Below are 22463 nucleotides of genomic sequence, written 5' to 3' on the forward strand. Positions count from 1 at the left end.
TGTTCAACTTCCTCTAGTCTTGTAGTATGAGTGTCCAGAATCTTTTAAATTTGGTCAACAGTTTCTTTAATTTCCATAAGATCATCCATTTTTTTATTTAGTCTTGCAATGTCTTCTTTATGCTCTTCTAGGGTCTTCTTGATTTCCTTTGTCTCCTGTACTATGGTCTCATTGTTCATCTTTAGTTCTTTGAGTAGCTGCTCTAGGTGCTGTGTCTCTTCTGATATTTTGATTTGGGTGCTTGGGCTTGGGTTATCCATATCGTCTGGTTTTTTCATATGCTTTATAATTTTCTGTTGTTTTTGGCCTTGTGGCATTTGCTGAACTTGATAGGGTTCTTTTAGGATTTGTAGACCAATTGAAGTCCTTATCTCTAATTTACCAGATCTACAGCTTCGTGGAGTACACTTTCTCTAACTAACCAGCAGGTGGCGTCCACGAGCCACCTGTTCTCCACAAGCCAGTTCTCCCCTGCTTAGCCTTTTTGGTGACTGTGGGAGTGAGTCTTGTGGGGTCCAATTGGTGTACCAAGCTTGCGTGTGTAGTTGGTGTTGCCTGCCCTGTATATGGGGCGTGTTTCTGGGCAGTCAGGGAGGGGGGTGGCTCTAACAATCAAATCTCCCTGGTGATCCTAGAGTTTTAAAGCTGCTGCAATAGTCTAATCCTTCAGTTCAGTCCTGCCACGGTTTGTCTCTGCCACTGACCCACAAGTCCTTGGTATTGGTGTATGGCTCCTGAGACTTGCAAGTGGGCCCCTCTTCCAGGCTGTCCACCCCGGGTCCTCTGTTGAGGGATGACTGTGCTATGTCACTGGTGAGTGCCGTCCCCCCAGGGCAGTTCTCGGCTGCTGGGCTGTGTAGGGAGGCTCCCAGTCTGCTGAAATGATGGCTGAATGGGGCTTTGTTAATTCACACTGCTCTACCTTCCCAACTCTGGGACAATCAGCTGAGGTTGAAGGGAAGGCTAATGTCCACGCCCAGTTTTGTGGTGTGTGCCTGTTATTTGAAGCACTTCCGTCACACTGGGTTGTCTGGGGCAGTTCTGGGCTATGGGGCTGGCGATGGGCAAGAGTGTTTCCTGTCCACCAGGATGATGGCTGTGAGCGGACACCCCCCTTTTCTTGGGAAGTTGTGGTGTTTAGTGAATTTTCTCAGCCACTGGATTATTGCGTTTTGTCTCAGAGCTCTCCTAGTTCTGCTGTTGACTTGACCTGCCCAAATTGCAAGTCTTTGAAGCTTTCTGTATTGGGCTTCTTAGAGTAATTGTTTTAGAAAAAGAAAAAAGGATTAAAAAAAAAAAATAAGGGCCCTCCTCAGAGATCTAATGGGTTATTGAAATGCTAAGAGACAAAGCAACCAGGGCCATTAAGGAAAGGTCCACAGGGCAGAGAGATCAGCTTTTCTTCAGGATTTGCATATGCGCCTCAGGGCCTGAGCTCAGGCCTAAGCTCTGCCCTTCCCCTTTCTATGTTCACCAGAACTGCAAAAATCCTCTGCTTTTATTTTGGAGTTTTTCGTGTTGTTTTTTTTCTATGCCTGTCTCCTCTCTGCTGGGCTGGCTGCTCTCAGATTCTCTGGTGTCTGGTCTCTGTCTATCTATGGTTGGAGTTTGGATCAGCAGAATGAGTTTCCGATAAGGGCTGCCACTGCAGTTCTCCCTTCTCCTTCCCGGAGCTGACAGCCCCTCCTCCCACGGGACTGAGCCTGGCAGGGAGGGGCGCGGGTCCCCTGGCCGCAAAAACTTACAGATTTCGCTGATCTCAGCAGTTCCACGTTTTCATGAGTGTTGTATGAAGTATGCCCAAAGTCAGATTGTTCTGTGGTGTCCAGTCCACGCAGTTCCTGGCTTTCTACCTACTTTCCTGGAGGAGTAACTAAAACATACAGCTCACCAGTCTGCCATCTTGCCCCACCTCTCGACTTATGTTTTTGAAGTTTAACTTGTGAAATTTAATTTAATGGAATCCTATTATGCAATCTTTTGTGGCTTACTTGTTTAGCTCAACATTGTATGTGCTGTCTACATCCATGTTGAAACATGTACCTGTACTCATTCATGTTCATTGTGTGCACAGCATTACATTGTCCCTGGGCCACAATTTATCCAATTCTGCTGTCAGTAAATATTTGGGTCATTTTAAGGATTTTGCTGTCGTGAACATTGCTCTATGAACATCCTCATATGTCTTCTGGTGCACAAGTACAAAATCAACTACAGATAGTTTAAGGGCCTAAATACAGAAGGCAAAACTATAAAACATTTGGAAGAAAATATGAGACCATCTGAATGAGCTCTGGAAAGAGGAAAAACCTCAAAGGAAAAAAATCAGTAAACTGATATATACCTAGAAGTGGAACTCTGTGGGGTATAGACATGCTCAACTTTACCATTAATAATGCCAAATTGCTCTCCAAAGGGCTTGTACTAGGGTGATGTCAGCAAGATGGCAGAGCAAGACACCCTAAGTTAATGCCCACCCCCTCCCCCCACAAAACAGTGAAACATTGGCAGAATTTGTCAGAATCAACTTTCTCAGAACTCTGGAAAATGATCAAGGGTAGACAACTCAGTGAATGCTGAACTGGGGAAAAGAAAACTAAAAACAGTAAGAAAATGGTGGGATGTTTATCTGCCCTGGCCCCTCTCCACCCCTGGCTTGGAGCAGCAGTCTGTGCTACCCATGGCAACCTGTGGCTTGATGGCCCACATCCATTCAGCGCAGATCCCTGGCACACTGGGGGTTTTTGTATGTCAGCCTGAATCCACTTTTGGAAGACTGACTCTGGGTACATGTCTGAATTGCCTAGCTTAAAATTTATCTGGGAAAGAGAAGTGGTGAAAAAAGATGGGGGCAAAGCCAAGCAAGCTGCAGCCACCTGGGGCAAAACACTGTGATTGAGACAAAGAGCACAGTACCTGCCTGAGTATCCTGGAAGAAACTCCCTTTTTGGTCAGGAAACAATTGTGCATACTGGAGAATTCTTGAAAGCTACCACATACACTCAGGACAACAAACATGCTCAGAAAGACCTGAGAAGAACCTAACTGTTCACCAGAGATGGAACTACAGATTTAGTATAAACTGGGCTAAGCATTAGAGAAGAGCCTCAACACTGTGCAGACACAATATAAAGATGTAATTAGTGACAACAACAGCATAAAGAGGTGGGACAATGGGTATAAGAGCAGAAATTGTACATGCTATTCAAGTTAATTTGGTATCAATTCAAACTACATTTTTATAGATTTAGGATGTTAAATATAAACAATGGTGATCACAAAAAAAAAAACTATAAAACATACAAAAAAGAAATGAGAAGGGGATCAAACTGTTTCACTACAAAAGATCAACTATACACAAAAGAAGGTAGCAATGGATGAAATGAGGGACAAAAATTGCATAAGACATACAAAAAACAAGTGACAAAATGCCTGAAGTAAGTTCTGCTTTATCAGTAGTTACCTTGAATGCCAATTTAAAGGCAGAGATTGGCAGAAATGTATAACAAAGCAGGATCCAACTATGCTTACAAGAGAATCACCTTAGACCCAAAGATACAAATAGACTGAAAGTGAAAGGATGGAAAAAAAGTATTCCATGCAAGTAGTAACTGAAAGAAAGCTGGGGCGGGGGGCTGGGGGGTATACTACTACCAAACAACATAGACTTAAAGTCAAAATCTGTTATTAGAGACAAAGAAGGACACTATATAATAATAAAAGGCCAATTCAACAAGGTTTAACAATTACAAATACATGTACTCTGTGCTGGCTTGAATCTATTATGCACCCCAGAAAAGACTATGTTCCATTAACCCAATCTTGTGGGGGCAGACCTATTATGGGTGGGACCTTTGATTAGGTTGTTTCCATGAAGATGTGACCCAGCCTATTCAAGGTGGATCTTGGTTCACTTGCTGGAGTCGTTTATGAGAGGATAAAAGGCAGAGACATTTTAGAGAGTGCTCAGAGAAGCTAAGAATCCAGAATTTGCCCCCAGAAGAAGCTAAGAGAGAAGCTAAGACAGAAGCCCAGAGACATTTTGGAGAAAGCCACAGAAACCAGAAGCTAAACCCAGGAGAGGACCAACAGACTCCAGCTGTGTGCCTTCTCAGGTGACAAAGGAAGTCTACATGCCATCGGCCTTTCTTCAGAGAAGGTATCATCCTGTTGATGCCATAATTGGGACATTTTCATGGCTTTACAATGTAAATTTGTGAACTAATAAGCCCCCATTGTAAAAGCCAGTCCATTTCTTGTATATCGCATTCCAGCAGCTTTAGCAAACTGAAACATGCGCCTAATCACAGAACCGCAAAATACACGAAGCAAACATTGACAAAAACAAAGGGAAAAATAGTCGGTTCTACAATATTAGTTGGAGACTTTGATAATGGGTAGAACATCTAGACAGATGATTAATAAAGAAAGAGGGGATTTGATAATACTACAAACCAACTAGACCTAATAGACATCTATACAACATTTCACCCAGTAAACACAGAATACACGTTCTTCTCCACTGCACATGGATCGTTCTCTGGGAAAGGTCACATATTAGGCCAAAGGGCTTATACCGATTTACATCCCACCAAAGCAGATGAGGGTCTCAGTTGCTTCACATTCTCATCAGTGCTTGGTTCATTCAAAATTTGTCATTTTTGCAAATTTGGCAGGTAAACAATGGTATAGCCTTGCAATTTCCTGAATATTAATGATGCCTTTCATCTTTGCATTTGTTTATCTGCCATTCAATTCCCTTGTCTTAAAGTGCTTCTTTTTGTTTGTCTTTTTTGCCCGTATTTATATTGGACTGTTTGCTTTTCTCTGGGATTTCTTTAAATTCTGGGAATACTAATCTTTTGTGAGTAGCATGTGTTGAAATATTTTTCTTCCATTTTGGGGCTTGCATTTTGTTTTTGAAATGAATAGAAGTCCTTAATTTTGATCTAGTCAATTTTATCAAATTTTCCCTTTATATTTTGTAAGCTTTCTGAGTCTTGGTTAAGAACCCCTTTCTGCCCAGATGTCATTCAGATATTGTCCTATATCCTCTTCCAAATGTTTTATATTCAAATTTCTCTGATTAATCACATCAAGAAAACCAAAATACAAATATTTGCTTACCACCAATGCCAACCTTCAACAAGGCTATTTGTAAATATTCCTGAGTCAAAGAATAGGCTATAACCACAGGTCTTCTTAATATTTAGTCACTCTTTCCTGGCATTTAGCTCTCCATTTCAGGTAATTAACCCTACTTCAGACAGGGTTTTGTGAATCTCTTAAATCGAGTTTTACATGTTTTATGTCCATTAGATAAGGCAAGAAAAAAATTAAACAGCAAGAATATACTTACCAAAAATTTTGTCTATTGAAGCATTTGAAGGCAATGTGCAATTAAACACAGTAAATTGTCTTTTCAAACGCTGTGGAATATCATTTCGGCCACCCCCAGGGTGAATCATTGCTGCTATGAGCTGCACATCAACAATAGTAGTGAAGTCTCCAGGCTTATCCAAGCTATACATTCCTTCCATTTCCATCATCTGTCGCACAATCTCATTAGTTATCTGAAATTTTATACAGTAATATTTTGGTAACATATCACTACCATGTTCCTCCATGGCTCCTACTAATTCATACAGATGAGCTTAGAAGAAAATATTCACCTTTTATCAACCGAGTGGTTGTGAATGTCGGTAATCACCTTCAAAGCAATTTTACTTAAACGATGCACACTTTAACCTTAAGTTGAACATGTCTTTGCAAATCCAATGTGCTCTTCACCACATTAATAAAACTAATTGCTAAATAAACTTACATAGGTGAGTTATGGAATATTCGTTACAAAAGAATGGAATGTGTAAACATGCAAAGCTCCTTATTCAAAAATCATTAAGAATTTCAAGATGGTGACAACAGAACATTAAATCCAGCATGGGGCTCTTTGAAGCACAGAGCCCCACGCAACTGCACAGGTTGCACACCCATGAAGTCAGTACTGGAGAACAAACAGTGAGCCAGGAACTAAAATCTCCATGGAAAGAGGAGTTATGCCTGAAAGTCTAAAATGAATGCAATGAAAAGGGGATGTGTGGTCACACTGATGGGTTTTCAGGGAAGAGGGCAATGAGAAGAAGAGGTCACCTCCCTCACTTCCAGGCCCAAGGCTTCACCTTGAGAAGTCTGCAGGGAAAACAGCATCTTAGTGGGGCAGGAGGGTCAAGTTTCCATTTGAGCAAGAAAGAGATGTTCAGAGAAAAAGTTGAACTCATAGCAGCTTTCAGAGGTACACAGGAAAGGTTTCAGGAGATGGGGAGAGGAGAGATGGGGTTCAAGAAAGGCCATGCAGACTTGTTTGGGGATTAGTGTCAGGCTGAGGACTGATGTGGGAGTCCTGAGTTTCTAGGGTGCCTGATATAAGCAGGGGTAACGAGATTGGTCCTGGGGGACCCAAGGCAGATAGTGTTGATAAGCAGTGAATGTGCGTGGGAGAGAGGTGTTGGGGATCCTGCCAGGTGCATGCAGAATTCTGGCCACATTGGTGGCTCCTCTAATGAGGAGTAACTCTGGGGTTGACAGAAGGTCCCAAGTAGGCCAGTGATGTGTGGTAGATGTTTTAAAAAGTGTTTTTTAATGTTAGGTACACCTCAGAGAGAGTAGGTAGAGGAAGAAATAAGAGTCAAGGATGAAACCCTGGGGAAAGGAAGAAGCAAGGGAGGAGCCCAGAAAAGACTTTAAAATCAAGTAGCCAGAGAGAGAGGGAGATTAATGGGGAAAAACCACGTGAAATTTCAAGAAGGGAGAGTGTCAAATAGAGCAGAGAAATAAAAAAAAAAAAAAAAAAAGTATTACTGGACTTAATAACGTGAAGGTTATTGACATTTTTAAATATAACCAAAATACTGACTAAACATCATCTATGTGAAATACTTTAGACATACCTGGTCTCCCCATTCATTAATCACAGGCATATTAATATCATCAATAAATACAGTCATTTTTCTCCCTCCTGGTGGTCCATATGTGCTTCCCATTCGCTTATCCACATAGCTTTCAATTGTTCTCTGGAGAAAAGGAAACAATTTGTCTTATCCATTTTATTTTAACCCATATTTCTAAAAAGGATGAGAACTTCTGTGGAATAGAATTTACTTATTTATTTAATATATATGAATATAATCACTGTAAAATTTTTAAAAAGTTATTGAAATGTTAATCATTAATTTAAATTGAAATCGATATGCTCCAAAGTTCAGTTTCAGCCTTGGTATGGGGCCAAAATATATTATTTGGATTTGGCTTCAACCTCAAATCTTGGAAAGACTAAAAACTGAATGCCAACTTCCACATCATTTCTTTCAATATTAATATACATAATACAATTTTTATATACATCAACATTTGATTGCAACAACCACTTACAACATTTGATATGTTGATTGATACAGTAAAGGATGGGTTTTACCTGAAACATCATTGGTTCTGTGGCAGATGAAAAGTTTAGGCTTTTAGACAACTGTACTTCAGGATCATATTTTTTCAAATAGGCCTTAATCATTACTGTTTTTGCAGTTCCCTGCTCTCCTGTGAGCAAAACAGCCTGCAATCATAGGTTAATCATGTTGAAAGATGTTGTAACAGGTTCACTTTTAAATACCCTATAGTGCTATCATCCATTTTCGTACTCCATAAAATTATATTACTAATTTTTAATTAATTTTAGAATTACATCTACATCAAAATGGATTCTAGTCCAATTAAAGATTTAAATGTAAAATGTATTACTACTGGAAGAAAATTTGGGTAAATATTCATGTGACCTTGGGGAAGATGGAAGGATTTCCTAAAAAGATGTGCCCACATGGCTCTTCAGGGGACATCAGTACTCCGGGACCTGGTTCATTTGCCAAAAGTGCTTCCATCAAATAATACTACCCCCAGCCCCTTGTGCTGAAGTGGTTGAAGAAGAATGTGCTTCTTGTGTGGTTTGCAATCATTTAAGAAACTATCTATTAAACTTACTTTATATTGTTTTGCAATGGTATCTATCAAAAAATTTGTTCTAATATTGTCAACATTTGGAACCAAAATTGATGAATATTCTGGAACACTGTCGATTGGATAATAATATGGCTGAAGTTTCTTATTCCAGTGCTCCCAATCACCTGTACAATATGCAAAAATCATCTTAATAAAACTTCATTTTTGAAAGTTATCACAGAACACAAAATGCAAGTGCTATAAACAATCAGCAGAATTACATAAACATTTAAAATAAGTTCCTAAAACATGCCAAGACATCTGCTTGTCTAATATTTGTGGCATTTGATAATGTAAATGTTTTGCCTCCTTTAAAAAGTCAGAGTTGAAACTGCTAAATCATTCATCTAGAGAGACCCGGTCTAAAAATGGAATTAGGACCAGCTGGTGGTGAGACCAATGATGGTGATGGGTATGTAGTGGGAAGCACCAGAAAAGAGACAATTGACTACTGGACATAGGTCATTTGCTAAGAGAAATGGGAAAAATAAATCTGGTCCCTAAACTGTAGTGTAGTATAATAGAGTACCCGGACTCTTGACTTACAGTAACTACTAATTTACTGATGGATGTTATCATTATAACAATATAATTTTTGTTACCACATTTCATCAATTCTACAAAATTCTAAGAAACGCTTTCCTCTCTCCCTCACTCCCCCCCCCCCCTTTCTCTCTTTCTCTTTTCCTACGTTTAGCATCTCTGGAATGCCTTAGAATCCATGGAGCCAATCACCATCAGCTAGAAAACTTGACCAGAGCAGTTCATATTGTTGCCATTTAAACTGAATCTTGCATTGTTGGTGGAATTGTAGTGTTGAGTTTACATGCCATTTTATATATCTTAATAAAGACTACACTATGATTCAGGATTGTACCAAAAAAGATACTGTGCACACTGTATGCATGGAAAGGGAGGAAAGGAAGATACTTTTGACATGAGTAAAGCAAATACTCATCATTGGAGAAATAACTTTAATTTTGTGTTTTCTTGCAAAATTACTAAGTCATATAAATGCATGTTTAAGAAACTGCCAAACTATTTTCCCAAGTGGCTAATACCATTTTGCAGTATGTGAGAGTCCTAGTTGTTCCATATCCTCACCATTTGGCATTATTAATCTTCTTTAATTTCAGCCATTCAAATGGCTATGTAATGATGTCCCACTGTGTTTTCAACTTGCATTTCCTGATGACCAATAATGTTGAATATCTTTTCATATGCTTATTTCCCCATTCGCAGATCTTCTTTGGCAAAGTATCTACTTAAATTTCTTGCCCAATTTTAAATTTGTATTGGTTGTCTATGTTTTGAATTGTAAGAGTTCTTCACATGTTCTGATAAAATTCTTTTATCAGATATCTTTCAAATTTTCTTCCCAGTCTATGGCTGGACTTTTCATTTTCTTATCTGTGTCTTCTAAGGTGCAACAGTTTTTAATTTTGATGAAGTTCAATTTATCAATTTTTTTCTTCTATAGTTTGGGTATTTTTTATCCTATCTCAGAAATCTTTGCCTAACCCAAAGATTTAGATATTTCCATAGTTTGCTTTCTTGTATAAGTTTCATAGTCTTACATAAGACTTTTATAAGTCTTACGTTTAGGTTTGTGATCTATGTTGAGTTAATTTTTGTGGACAGAATGAGGTAAGAGCCAAGATTATGGTAGCACAACATTGTGAATGTAATTAACACACTGAAATATGCATCTGAATTGGTTAAAAGGGGAAATATTAGATTGTATATTTTAAAAAAATCAAAGTTCCTTATTTTTACATTTGGATATAATATCATTCTAGCACCACTGGTTGAAAAGACAATCCTTGCCCCCATTGAATTAACTTGACATCTCTGTTGAAATCAACTGAACATATACATGTGGGTCTATTTCTGAACTCTATCCCATTCCATTGATGTATATATCTATCCTTACATCAATATCACACTGGGTTGATTATTATACTTTGATTTTAAGACTTGAAATAAGATAGTGTGAGTGCTCCAACTTTGTTCTTCAAAATTGATTTGGTTTTTCTAGGCCCTTCACATTAACATAAGCATTTTAGAATTTATTTCTAAATTCCAACAACAAAAAAAGCCTGCTAAGATTTTCACAGTGATCGCACTGAATATGTAGGTCCTTTTGGAGAGGAATAACATCTTAACAATATTGAGTCTTCTACTCCATACACATGGTTTATCGTTCATCTGTTTAGGTCTTCTATCATTTTTTTCAACACCATTTTGTGGTTTTCAATATACAGATCTTGCACATATTTTGTTTAATTTACCCTTAAGTGTTTCATTTCTTGGAAGCTATTGTAAACACTATCTTTTATTTCCATTTCCAATTGTTTGTAGATTCTATGTAGAATACTGTATATTGACCTTATGTCCTGTGATGCAAAACTTATTTTCTCTGTAGTTTCTCTGAACGATTCCACAGATAGTCATGTCATGTGTAAGTAAAGGGAGCTTTACTTCTTCTTTTACAATCTGTAAGTCTTTGGGTTTTTTCCTTGCCTTATTATACTGGACCTTTAGTACAACATTGAAAAGAAGTGGTGAGAGAGGACATCTTTGTCTGTGCCCGATACTAGGAAGGAAGCATTCAGCCTTTCACTATTAAGTATGATGTCAACTGCAGGTCTTTATAGGGTTTTATAGATTTCTTTATCAGAATGATATTCCTATTCATAGTTTACTGAGAGTTTCCATCATGAATGGGTATTGAATTTTGTCAAATGCTTTTTCTGCATTATGCTGCTAATATAGTGAATTACCCTGACTGATTTTCAAATGCTAATCCAATTTTCCATTCCTAGAATAAAAGCTCACTTGGACTTCATGTATTATAGTTTTTATATACTACTGAATTTTATTTGTTGGAATTTTAAGAAATTTATATTAATGTTCCTGAGGGATATTGGTCTATACTTTTCTTTTATCATAATGTCTTTCTCTGGTTTTGGTTTTGGGATAACACTATCCTAATAAAATGAACTGGGAAAATATTTCTTCCTCTTATGTATTTTGAAAGAGTTTGTGTAGAATTGGTATTATTTATTCCTTAACCATTTGGTAGAATTCACCAGTGAAGCCATCAGGGCCTGGAGCTTTCTTTGTACAAAGGTTTGTAATTGCAAATTCAATTCCTTTAATAGATATAGGGCTATCAAGATTATCTACTTCTTCTTGATGAAGTTTCGTAGTTTGTATCATTTCATAAATTTATCCATTTCATCTAAGTTGCCAATGGCATAAAGTTGTTCTGCTATGCTCTTATTTTTTTAATGTATGTAGGGTCTGTAGTCATGTTCTTTCATTCCTGACATTCATAATTTATGTCTTCTTTCTCTTTTTTTCCCTCACAAATTCTGGCAAAGAAATGTATCAATTTTTGTTGCTCTTTTCAAAGAACCATCTTTTGGTTTCATCAATTGTTTTCTATTTTTTTTCCTATTTCATCAATTTCTGTTTTGATTGCAGCTATTTCTTTCTTCTGCTCACTTTACATTTAATTTACTCTTCTTTTTTTTTGGTTCCTTAAGGAAGAAGCTGAGCTTTCTGTTTTGACACCTTTCCTTTTTTCTAATACAGGCACTGAGTGCTATAAATGTTTCCCTATTGAGACTTGTTTAATGGTCCAGAGTATCTTGGTCAATGTTTTATGTGCTCTTGAAAAGAATGTGTACCATGCTGTTTGGGGGCAGAATGTTTTATAAATGTCAATTAGGTAAAATTGGTTAATAGTGTTCAAATATTTTATATCCTTATTAATTTTATTTGTTCTATTGACTATTGGGAGAGAGAAGGGACACCTTCACTATAACTGTAGAGTTGTCTCTCAGGTTCTGCTGTTTTCTGGTGTGCCCTCTCTGTGCATATTCCTACTCTCTGGCACTCTGCCCTGCAAATTCTACCACCTCAGCCTCCCCAATCTCTGCCTCCTCATTACAGCAAGACTGACAACTTTGTTCGAATTTTTCATCCCTTAGCTGCTGCTGGAAACTGCCTCCAGGCATTTAGCTGATGCAGTCACCTTGCTTCACTTCTCTTAGAGGTAGCAATCCTGTGCTGCCTGTTTTCCAATGTCTAAAAAATATTGTTTCAAACATTTTGTCCAGTTTTCTAGTTTTCTAAGTAGATAAACCCAATCTCTATTACTCCATCTTGATTGAAAGCAGAACTCTTCATTTTTAATTTTAAGAATGAAGTCTTTTCCAATGATGTTAATGTTTGTACAACAACAATTAAAAAGGATAGATGAAGGGTGGTCTGATGAAGGACTGGTTAGAAGTCATCTGGAGTATATACATTAAAGCCCTATGTAACTACTAAGTATGTAACTTCTTGATTCATTTTATGAATACATATATTAGCAAATCAATTTCACCAAAGTATAGCTATCTTTGGTGGCAAGACTGGATGCCTCAAACTGCTCAGCATTTTAGTTAACAAACCTATTTCAGGGCCTGTGCTGGTTTGGATGTTTTATGTCCCCCCAAACACCATTATCTTTGATGCAGTCTTGTGTGGGCAGGAAACGTATTGGTGTTGGTTGGGTTGCAGATTTTTGATTGGATGTTTCCATGGAGATGTGATCATTCAACTGTGGGCAAGATCTTTAATTGTATAATTTCCATGGAGGTGTAGCCCCATCCATTCAGCATGGGCCTTGATTAGTTTACTAGGGCACTATACAAGCTCAGACAGAAGGAGTGAGCTTGCTACAGCCAAAAGGGACACTTTGAAGAATGCACAGAAGCTGAGAGAGTAGCTGCAGATGAGAGACAGTTTGAAGAATGGCCATTGAAAGTAGACTCTTGCTCCGGAGAAGCTAAGAGAGGACAAACATCCCAAGAGCAACTAAGAGCGACATTTTTGAGGAACTGCAGACTAGCGAGGAACGTCCTGGGAGAAAGCCATTTTGAAACCGGAACTTTGGAGCAGATGCCAGCCACATGCCTTCCCAGCTAACAGAGGTTTTCTGGACACCATTGGCCATCCTCCAGTTAAGGTATCCGATTGCTGATATGTTACCATGGACACTTTATGGCCTTAAGACTGTAACTGTGTAACCAAATAAACCTCCCTTTATAAAAGCCAATCCATTTCTGGTGTTTTGCATTCTGGCAGCATTAGCAAACTGGAACAGGGTCCCATTAAAGAAAGAAGGTGAGTCCAGATTTTTGTCAACCATTCGTTGATAACTTTAGTAAGACCAAGAAAGCACCATCACCTAAACTTGTAGAACGAGTGCTGGTTACTTGGACACAATTCAAAAACATTAATTTTTTTGTTAAGTGGATCACTCTTTTAAGAAATATAGCACATTAATGCACAGAAGATGGTAATTATTTAATTCACATCAATATTGGGTATCATCTCAGTCCCCAAACCAGACCTGCATCAGGGATGGAAAATTGCTGCTGATGAGTTTTCTACCTCTGAGTAACTTGGGGCTTAGACTCTGAGTAAGGACAACATGCTCAGAGGGAGCTTTCTACCATGGCAGAATTCTGGGTTGCTCAGAGGACAATGCTGTGGAGAAGCATGGCTTTGGATTCTATGAGAATTCATGTCTAGATTTAAGGATTCATTTAACTGTTAGGTTGCACTTTGGGTTATAGTTCCCTTTTGTCACCCCAAGCCTTTAGTATCATCTATCAAAATGATGTTTACAATCATAGATCATTCTGGTTAAAGATGGCCAGCCAAAAATAACTGCATTTAATCCTGTTTCTCTTCAGAACCCAAAACTTTCACTTAAATCCCCACTTTCAGTATGATTCTCCCACCCTAAAATGTGCCTGCTGCTCCCCAAGTCTAGAAAACCCTCTGTTTTGCACTCTCCAGACAATAACTCTTCAGTCTTTTGCCTGTGTGGGGCAGGCACAGAGGTCTAGCAGCATGGTTTTGGATACAGGAACTGGAGGTCTGTTTCTAAAAACAGACTTCAATTTTCCCCTCTCTCAGTTTAAGATTTACCTTTGCCCAGTGTGCTAAATCAGTTGCAACTGATCTTTATGCTTTCTCACTTTCAAAAATTTTTATTGTTGTCTACTCTTCTGCTTTATTTATCTTTTTGAATGTATGCATTAAAACAAAGAAAAAAAAAGACTTTCACTGTCATTTTATATGTTAGGAAGAAGTGGAGGTAAATAGAGTTTTTAGGAAGTATGTTTCTCCCTCTCTGGGGCTTAGAAGAATTGGAGCCTGGCCTCTGGATGGAGGGACCAAGCTCAAGGGCTTTTAGGGAGAGAAGAGCTGGATCATGCTGCACACAGCAGCCTGGAGGCTGAGGTGACAGGGCTAGACTTTGCAATGCCTGCTCCATATAAGTAGGGTCCTACTTGCTTGGTTCACTCTATACTTATTCTGACTTTTCCAGCAGGGAAGTTGTGGGACTGATGCTCATTTGCATTACCATGCTTTGCATAATGAAGAATCTGTGTTCTGTAAACTGTTACTTTTCCTCTTCAAGCATTAGAAAGTAGACTATGTAGGAGGTATTGCTAAATTACTTACGACACTGGCTAGTCCATAAAAAAGAAGTTAGGAGTCTACATCAGTTCATGGCATGGCCAAATTGCAAAATTCTATTAAAAATTGCTTTCAAAGGTATGTCCTTCAAGAACATACCATTTTAAAAATGATATTAACAACTGTTTTATTCATAATTGATTTACTATTTCCCCATTGAAGAGTTTATGGAAGTTTATCTTCTTCCCACTTAAAAAGATGTTGTTTCACTTAAGATGTAATTCAGTCTGCTTACCATAATCAGTAACATAAAACTCATACATGGTTTGATTTGTGCCTTTGGGAATTTGTGGTAAGTCTAAATGGCTTGGATGAGTTCTTAGAAAGACTTCCAATTTTTCTCTGTTGTCCAATTCCAGAAGGGCTCCTATACTCCACATCAGGCCAAAAACAAATAATTTATGAAGATGTTCGACACATGCAATACCACCTTCTTCTTTGGAGGGAATTAAACCTTCCAGAAGAGTGAGAGACTGAAAAAATTTTTAAATAATAACAAAATTAAAAAGGAGAAGGGAAGAAAGGAAAAATATATTTCAAGATAGAGCTTGATATCCTACAGCCAACAACACTCAGAAGTCAGGCCATCCTTTGTTAGACAGGTTGCGTGGTCTAGCAAAACGGACATCAACCTGGGAATCCGGAGGTGTGATTTCTACCCCAGCTTGTGCCACTAACCTGTCTGAATTTCAGTTTCCAAATTTGAAAAGCAAAAGGCCTAACTAGATGTTTTCTAAGGTAGTTTCTGGTTCTAAAGTTTGGTGATTCCAAATTTTCCAGATCAAGGATTTTCTTTCTTTTTAACATTTTGCAGCAAACTATGGCCCATGGACCAGCCACCTGCTTTTGTAAATGAAGTTTCATTGGAATCCAGCCACATTAATTCATTTATATATTGTTTCTGGCTAAAGTGACTGGTTGTGGCAGACAGTTGTGTGAAGACTTAAATATTTACTTATCTGGCCTTTTAAGAAGAAGTATGCCAACCCACCCTCACTGACTGACATCCCTTACACTCAGAGAGAGATCACTCATGGACTGGAATTAGAAGACCTTAAAAATCTATGAATAGTTCTGTTTTTTCCAAAGACTAGTAGAGAAAACTGGGTATGGAAAGAAGAATGCCACAAACTACTTCTCAGAGAGTTGTTTAAAAGTTTTCCCTATTTGATATATTCTACATTTGCAAAACCAAGATTTGGCACCCAAGTTTTCCTGATTGCCACAAACTCCTTTCTGTACTTTTAATAAAACTATCAGTTTTATTTATTTATTTTGTCAACTCTCATTGTGGGATACATTTTCGGGGACAGATTACTAAAATTGAAGGTAAGAAAAACAGTACATTCCTTCTTGGCTGACAGTACCCCCTAGGAAGTGAAAATAGTAAAGAGATGGAGTAAGATCTCTAATGAAATGTTTACCAGGAATCCAACTCATCAAAGCATTCACAGTCACATCATAAAAATATTTCCATGGTCTGCAGGAATGTTCTATTTCAGATGCCTGTAAACTGTAACTGAGTGAAAAACAAAATCTAAAAAGCTAAGCAGTAAATATACCAAAAAAAAAAAAAAAAATCCAAAAAACCTTACTTGCACAATATAGTTACACTCCAAGAGCTGCATTTTTGGATGGAGGTTTAGTTTCATAAATGTATATGCATCTTCAAACACTTTATCATACAAGGTTAGGAATACAGAAGCTTCCTGTGCAGTGCGCTTTTTCAACCATGCCTGTAATGACGAAATAGAACCTCTGCTTATTAAGAGAGAGAAACATGGGAAGAACCTGAGCCTGCTTCTGCACGTTTCTCATCCCCACCTGTAGTATTGGCCTCCAGCTGAGAGCAGAGCTGCTGATATAGACCATGCCCATTCTAGAAACTGTAGCGGGAGAGGCATTCTCAATATTGTGGACTTCAAACAAAAGTTTACAATTAGGGGCCATGGGAATGCGATCGCCATTCGCTAAGGTGAGAGTTTTATTGTCGTCCAACACAGAATTCAAGTTCTCAATCCAAATGGCATCTACAGGACCATCTAAAATGAGGAAAATGTTTTCACCTGCAAACAAAACAGAAAATCACCGGCTTAAAAAGAAACAGGCTAAATAAATACTGTTATTAATAAACAGCAGGAAAAATGATCATTAAAAGGTTTCATGTGTACCTTTTTTAGCTTTTAACGTTTTTCTCCATAGAGTAGAAAAAATCCCATCTGTCCAGTCATTGGTAGCAGTATCCAGCCTGCCAAACATCTGAGGTGCAGTAATAGCTTTTGGATTCATTCGCATTTCTCTATGAGGCCTTCCACATTCTGTCATTGCCTTCATCAGAATCGTTATAACAGTTGTCTTTCCAGAACCACTGGGCCCAAGAGTCATCAAGCCATGACGTACCAGAGATGTCTCATATAACTACAAGATTAAAAAAAAAAAATGGAAAAATCTAACTTATGAGTCTCTTGCTGACATTCATACAAGAAGTTTGCTGAAATTTGGAAAGCATTAAATAAGTCATTTAGCTATGTTCATTAAAATAACTAGTTCAATGCTTAAAAAATTAAAAATGCAAAAAATATTTTTTGTTTTATTAGATGTGCCTAAGACATTATAAAAAGCTATAATTGACCAAGTATGATAACATGGAACTTGAATTACATTTTGGAAATAATTAATTCAGGAGCTGGCTTTTGCTTCTCGAGCTATAAATCCTTATCATTTGGGCTTGCTGGTGTACAGCAAGCCGTTTTTCCACATGGAAACTTTTTCTGCATCTATGTGATGATACCGCCCCTTAGTGGTGGAAGGCAGCAACACGCATAATGCTGGTGAACATCCAAGTTTCACACCCTCCTGAGGTGCGTTCCCCAAAAGTAGACCTTGAGATGAGAACTATGTGCAAAGTGATTTTTAGTCAGGGAGGGCTCCAGGGAGAAACCAATAAGGGAGTGAAGGAAGCAGGTCAGGAATGGAAAGAAGCCAAGCAAGGTGTAATCTGGAGTAAAGACTGATCCTGGGGTGAAGGGAGGAGCTCTTGAGCATGTTATATCCGCCTGTGTCGCTCCTCTTGGAAGCAGGGGAGCTTGATATTCCTACTCCGGTACCCATCAGTCCTTAACTGCAGAGAGGTTGGTTTGGGGGTAGGTTGGGGAATAAAATCCCAGGTGCTTCCATTCTTTGTGCCTGCCAACGAAGTGGTCCAGCCCTCCTGAGGGAACGGCCAAACGTGAGCTATCAGAAGCAAAAGCACCCAGAAGCTGGGGAAGGGTGCATAGAAATGCTAAAAGGGGTTAAGCAAACATACTAAGAGCATGGACGGTATCTGTTACAACATTCCATCTGTAGTTTTTTTAATAAAAATAAGAAGCCAAAGTCCTCATAGCTGATTAGAGGTAGAATTTTAGATACCACGTATTACATTTTAGATACAAATGTATTACTACTATAACCCATAGTTTAAAAGCAACAGGGGCAATGCCTTAACATTATGTTGGAGAGTAATGTTACTGACATTCAAAAAAGAATACAATATCCCAGTCCCCCACCCATTGAGATAACTAGGATTTTAGTACTCAGTGTATTCAGTACTCAGTACCTTGATTAAGTACTCAGCATATGTATGCATATCATTTATAAAATCTGTTCCCAGAAATAAAAATAACATTTAATGAGGTTTCCAAAACATGTATGTTGAAAAAACTTCTCCCTAAATATTTCCTTGTAAAATCTGTATATGCCTCAGATGCCTACAGATCTTATAAATTGGTAAAAAAAAAGTTAAGTTGAAATAAGAATTGCTGTTTTTTCAAATGTGGTTTTCAACACTCTCCATAATTTTAGCGCCTTCATTTTCCAAAAGTTCTGGAAAACACCCAACGATCAGGCACACAGAGAATACTGCGTCTGTTAACAGCTTCTTGACTCAGCTAATAAAGAGACTGAATAATTATCACAAGGATTTTTGTACAGTGATGGGCAGAAAGACATCAACAGACACAGGCAAAGGATTCAAGTTTTAGTGTCAGTGTAGGACACAATATATGCACACACAGAGCAGGACAAAGTGACACTCCCAGTTTCCTCAGGTTTCGTGCCCCACTAAGGCACCTCACTGCAGACAATACTGTCAGACGGAGGCAAGAAAATCATTCTTTCCATTGCCCAAAGTTTTTATAACCTATTATCTCCTCCCCCAAATGTTATTAAGATTCTGGTTACCTCCAAATCTTCTCTCTAGGAGTAAATAACAACCTCAGTAAATTACTTCTTGTTTACTGTGAGGAAAGGTAAATCTCCACCATCTCTCTGGAACCAACACTTCCCCACTGAGGACTGTCTTGCAATTATGCATTTATGGTGTTTTAACTTAGTTTCAACATTTACATCAAATAAGGGTAATATCATGAGTTCTAATCAAATGACTCTTTCAATGACACATATTTATTGTTACACTGATAACAGGTTACAACTTCTCTACCTGCACAAGTTTGAGGTTCCAGGGTGGATGGTTAATCAAACCTTCTTCCTCAACCTGGTTGGCTACTGCAGCTTGCAGTTCCACATAAGTACTACTATCTAGTTGTAATCCTGGAAACAGGTCATTGATTAAGCTGAGGAACAGGGGTTCATCTTCATCAACCTAAAATGTCATAGATTAAAATGAATTTACTCCTTCAGTCAACAAATATTTTTCAACTAGCTAGTATGTGATGTGCATCGCACTCACCATTTGGTCCTCAGAGAATTATGTATTACTCTCCTACCCAGACTTGTAGTCTCTAGAACTTTCTCCTGAATGCCACCACTGAATCCACATTATGTATGCCATTGCACCCAAGGTTCCTTGGCATTCAAAGTCTTACACAATCTAGCTCCTCCAAGGTTTGATCTCATTAATTTATCATACGAATGCTCTGCTTCTCACCAACAGGGATCCTCAAACTTCAAAAAGTGCCATTTACAGTCCCAACTCTATGGAAGTATTAATATTCCATTTAAATTAAGAAAATATCCATAATCCTGTATGACTGGCTCATCTAAGGCTGGCTGTAAAACTCCATTAGAGCAATGATTTTTCTTTCCTGTAAGTAGTAAGTTTGAGTAAACTGACTCCAATCTTCATTTGCTATGTCATTAAATATATAGATCACTCACATTCCCAGCTGCTAACCACTTCTAATTTTTTCTTATTTATCTTCAGGGCTCCCCTGATGCTTTCTTGAATTCTTGTTTAAGGGTTTCAAGAATACCATTATTTAAGGGAGAAAGTGAGGTGTACTGGAAGGAGCAGAGGATTTGGCATTAGAAAGCTGTATAGATTATTGTTCCAAATTCTCAATTGACTGTGATTGTTGGGTCAATATCCCAACCTCTCTGGATCTCAGTTCCCTCATAAGTAAAATGGAAATAATGGTACTAGCCATCCATATCCTTCAGAGTTGCTGTGAGGGTCAAATAAGACACTTGTGAAAAGGCATTATAATACAAGACGTTAGTTTTTATAATTTGAATGGGAGCCTCCTAAGAACCATTTCTTCCCCAATCTTGTACTCCCAGGGCAAGGACATAATATACAGCACACAGAAGTCCTTGAACAAATATCAGATGGACATGTCCATCAGCTAGTCCAAAACAATCTGGCTATAGTTGTGACAAGCATGAAAGCAGTAAAGTACCTATTATAATTTCTACAGCAAACTTTTAATGCATTTTTGGAAAATAATAATGGCATTGGTGTTTTGAGAGAGACATGTCTGAGATAAGCTAGTCATACACAGAGAAAGCAAAAAGTTCTCACGATTACCTGTGAATCAAGCCTTTCAAGTTAAGAATTTTTATTATGTTATGAATAATGTTAAAGGATTACACTGAAATTTGGGGGTTGAAGTCCATTGATGAAGCCTGTTTTTCTGCATACAAGTGATAAGGATGCACTTTCAGCCCATGTTGGCCCACACAGTCACACAGGGTCATAGGTTTGTGTGTGTGTGCGCGTGTGTGTGCATGTGTGTGAGAGTGTGTTTGCCTTCTTACTGGAAACACAGTGGTAGCTTTGCCCACCCATCATCTCTGCAATTCTTAGTCCTCATAGCTCAACATGACCCAACCCCCACTCATCCACCAGGTCAAAAATCTGGGAAGAAAAGTGAATTCAGAGAAGAAAAGATACCAATTTGGAAAGGTTCATATCTCTTAGCCCTCTCATGACAGTGCTTAATTCACTGTCTTCCGGTCTGGCTCTTTTTTGAGATCCAAGAGTCCTCAATACAGACAGAATATTTCTCAATCCAAAGTCATAATGGACCTAAAATGGGAAAAGAGAGGAAAAAAGATTATTTCATTAAACATTCTAAATGTAGAGTCATTATAACATAGATATTTTGATACTTTATATACTGCAGTTCTTGTGTGGCTAAACTGCAAAGTTTTATTGGCTCAATTCTCCCTCCTTTGCTTAACTGAAAAATGATTCCATTGAAAAGACCAAGATTTATGATACAGTTTTCATACCTTAAATATCCTTTTGAGAATAATACAGTCTGACACAGTCTGAGCAAGAGACAATAGATTTAAAACGTGTAACTACATGTTACATACTGTATGATTCCATTTATAAAGCATTCTTAAGATAAAAATCAAAGAGATGAAAAAATAATGGTGGTAAGGAGTTAGGGATTTGAGGGGGGGTAGGTATGGCTACAAAGGGGTAGCATGAGGGAACACTGTAGGAATGGAACAGTTCTGTATTTTGATTGTGGTGGTGGTTACACAAAGCTACACACGTGACAAAACTTAGAGCTGCACAAACATGCAAATGCACTCACACAAATGAGTGCGTGTATAACTAGTGAAATATGAATCAACTCTGTGGATTGGACCAATGCCAAGATCCTGGTTTTTTTATTGTATTGTAGTTATAAGATATCAACACTAAGGAAGGCAGGTACAGGCTGCACAGGACCTTCCTGTATAGTTCTTTGCAATTTCCTGTGACTCTACAATCATTTCAAAGTGAAAAAGTTTCTTAAAATGCAAGTTAATAGGTCAAATTAATTATAAACATATTTTAGAAAAGAGCCAATGAGATTTTTTACTAGTTGATTAGCATTCAGCAAGGTAAAATTGCAAAATAAAAAAAAGCAAATTCTTTGGTGAGGGGAAAGGAGATACACAAAGTTACCTGTTTGGTAAGTTGTTCTTCACAAAGTTTGTAAAGGACATAAAACTTTTGAGCCAAGACAACATTTTCAAGAAAACCACAGCTTGCAAGTTTAACTCGCATAATGATCTGAAAATCAATTTAGTAAGATTTTTCAACACTTTGGTGAAAGACAGGTAAAGAACAGAAATTTTATTATGCTTTTAAATCCTGGTGCATACCTGTCTATCAGGAACCATCATAGCAACAGTTCTAAACTGAATTTTTAAGTTTTCTGGTAGTTCCTGACGCCCAGCATATCCAGGATTCTAAAAGTTAAAATACATTTAATTTTTAATTGTTGATATAATTTGCATTTCATGAATGTAAATACATTTCAAATCCCTAGTTCAGATTCTAAGGTGGTCTAGAAAAACATTAGATTCATAAAATGTCCTCCCTTCCTCAAGAATGTATATTGGACCATCCACATTTATTAATGTCACATCACTCTCTCCTATCTATTTCCATTTTCCTTATATTATTCCTCTTTCTATCTCTTTCACATTCACTTTGTATAGCAAAAAAATTAATCTTCTGTATGTCTATTGGTTAAAAAAGAAAAGAGAGAAAACTAAATAAATACATGGATAATTATGGGCTAAAATATGTTGCTATATTAAAGAAGAAAAAATAGGCATTTTATACTGGTTAGCCTACTTAGGTAATT

The 22463-nt window shown here is 37.9% G+C and overlaps 1 protein-coding gene across 2 annotated transcripts in view; it reads right to left on the bottom strand.

Annotated features, from left to right (window-relative positions):
- DNAH8 (dynein axonemal heavy chain 8) overlaps positions 1–22463 on the bottom strand; it is a 323187-nt gene that overhangs the window by 148253 nt on the left and 152471 nt on the right. For both annotated transcript variants that reach the window (XM_037842901.1, XM_037842900.1), the window contains 12 exons: positions 21976–22062; positions 21776–21883; positions 20765–20899; positions 19073–19234; positions 16764–17010; positions 16417–16658; positions 16188–16328; positions 14828–15065; positions 8029–8171; positions 7472–7606; positions 6948–7070; positions 5360–5573 (listed from right to left, as the gene is read on the bottom strand). In XM_037842901.1, coding sequence (XP_037698829.1) covers positions 5360–5573; positions 6948–7070; positions 7472–7606; positions 8029–8171; positions 14828–15065; positions 16188–16328; positions 16417–16658; positions 16764–17010; positions 19073–19234; positions 20765–20899; positions 21776–21883; positions 21976–22062 — 1975 coding nt within the window. The remainder of the gene's footprint in view (positions 1–5359; positions 5574–6947; positions 7071–7471; positions 7607–8028; positions 8172–14827; positions 15066–16187; positions 16329–16416; positions 16659–16763; positions 17011–19072; positions 19235–20764; positions 20900–21775; positions 21884–21975; positions 22063–22463) is intronic.

This window comes from Choloepus didactylus, chromosome 7, assembly GCF_015220235.1.
Source record: "Choloepus didactylus isolate mChoDid1 chromosome 7, mChoDid1.pri, whole genome shotgun sequence".
NCBI classification, from domain to species: Eukaryota; Metazoa; Chordata; class Mammalia; order Pilosa; family Megalonychidae; genus Choloepus; species Choloepus didactylus.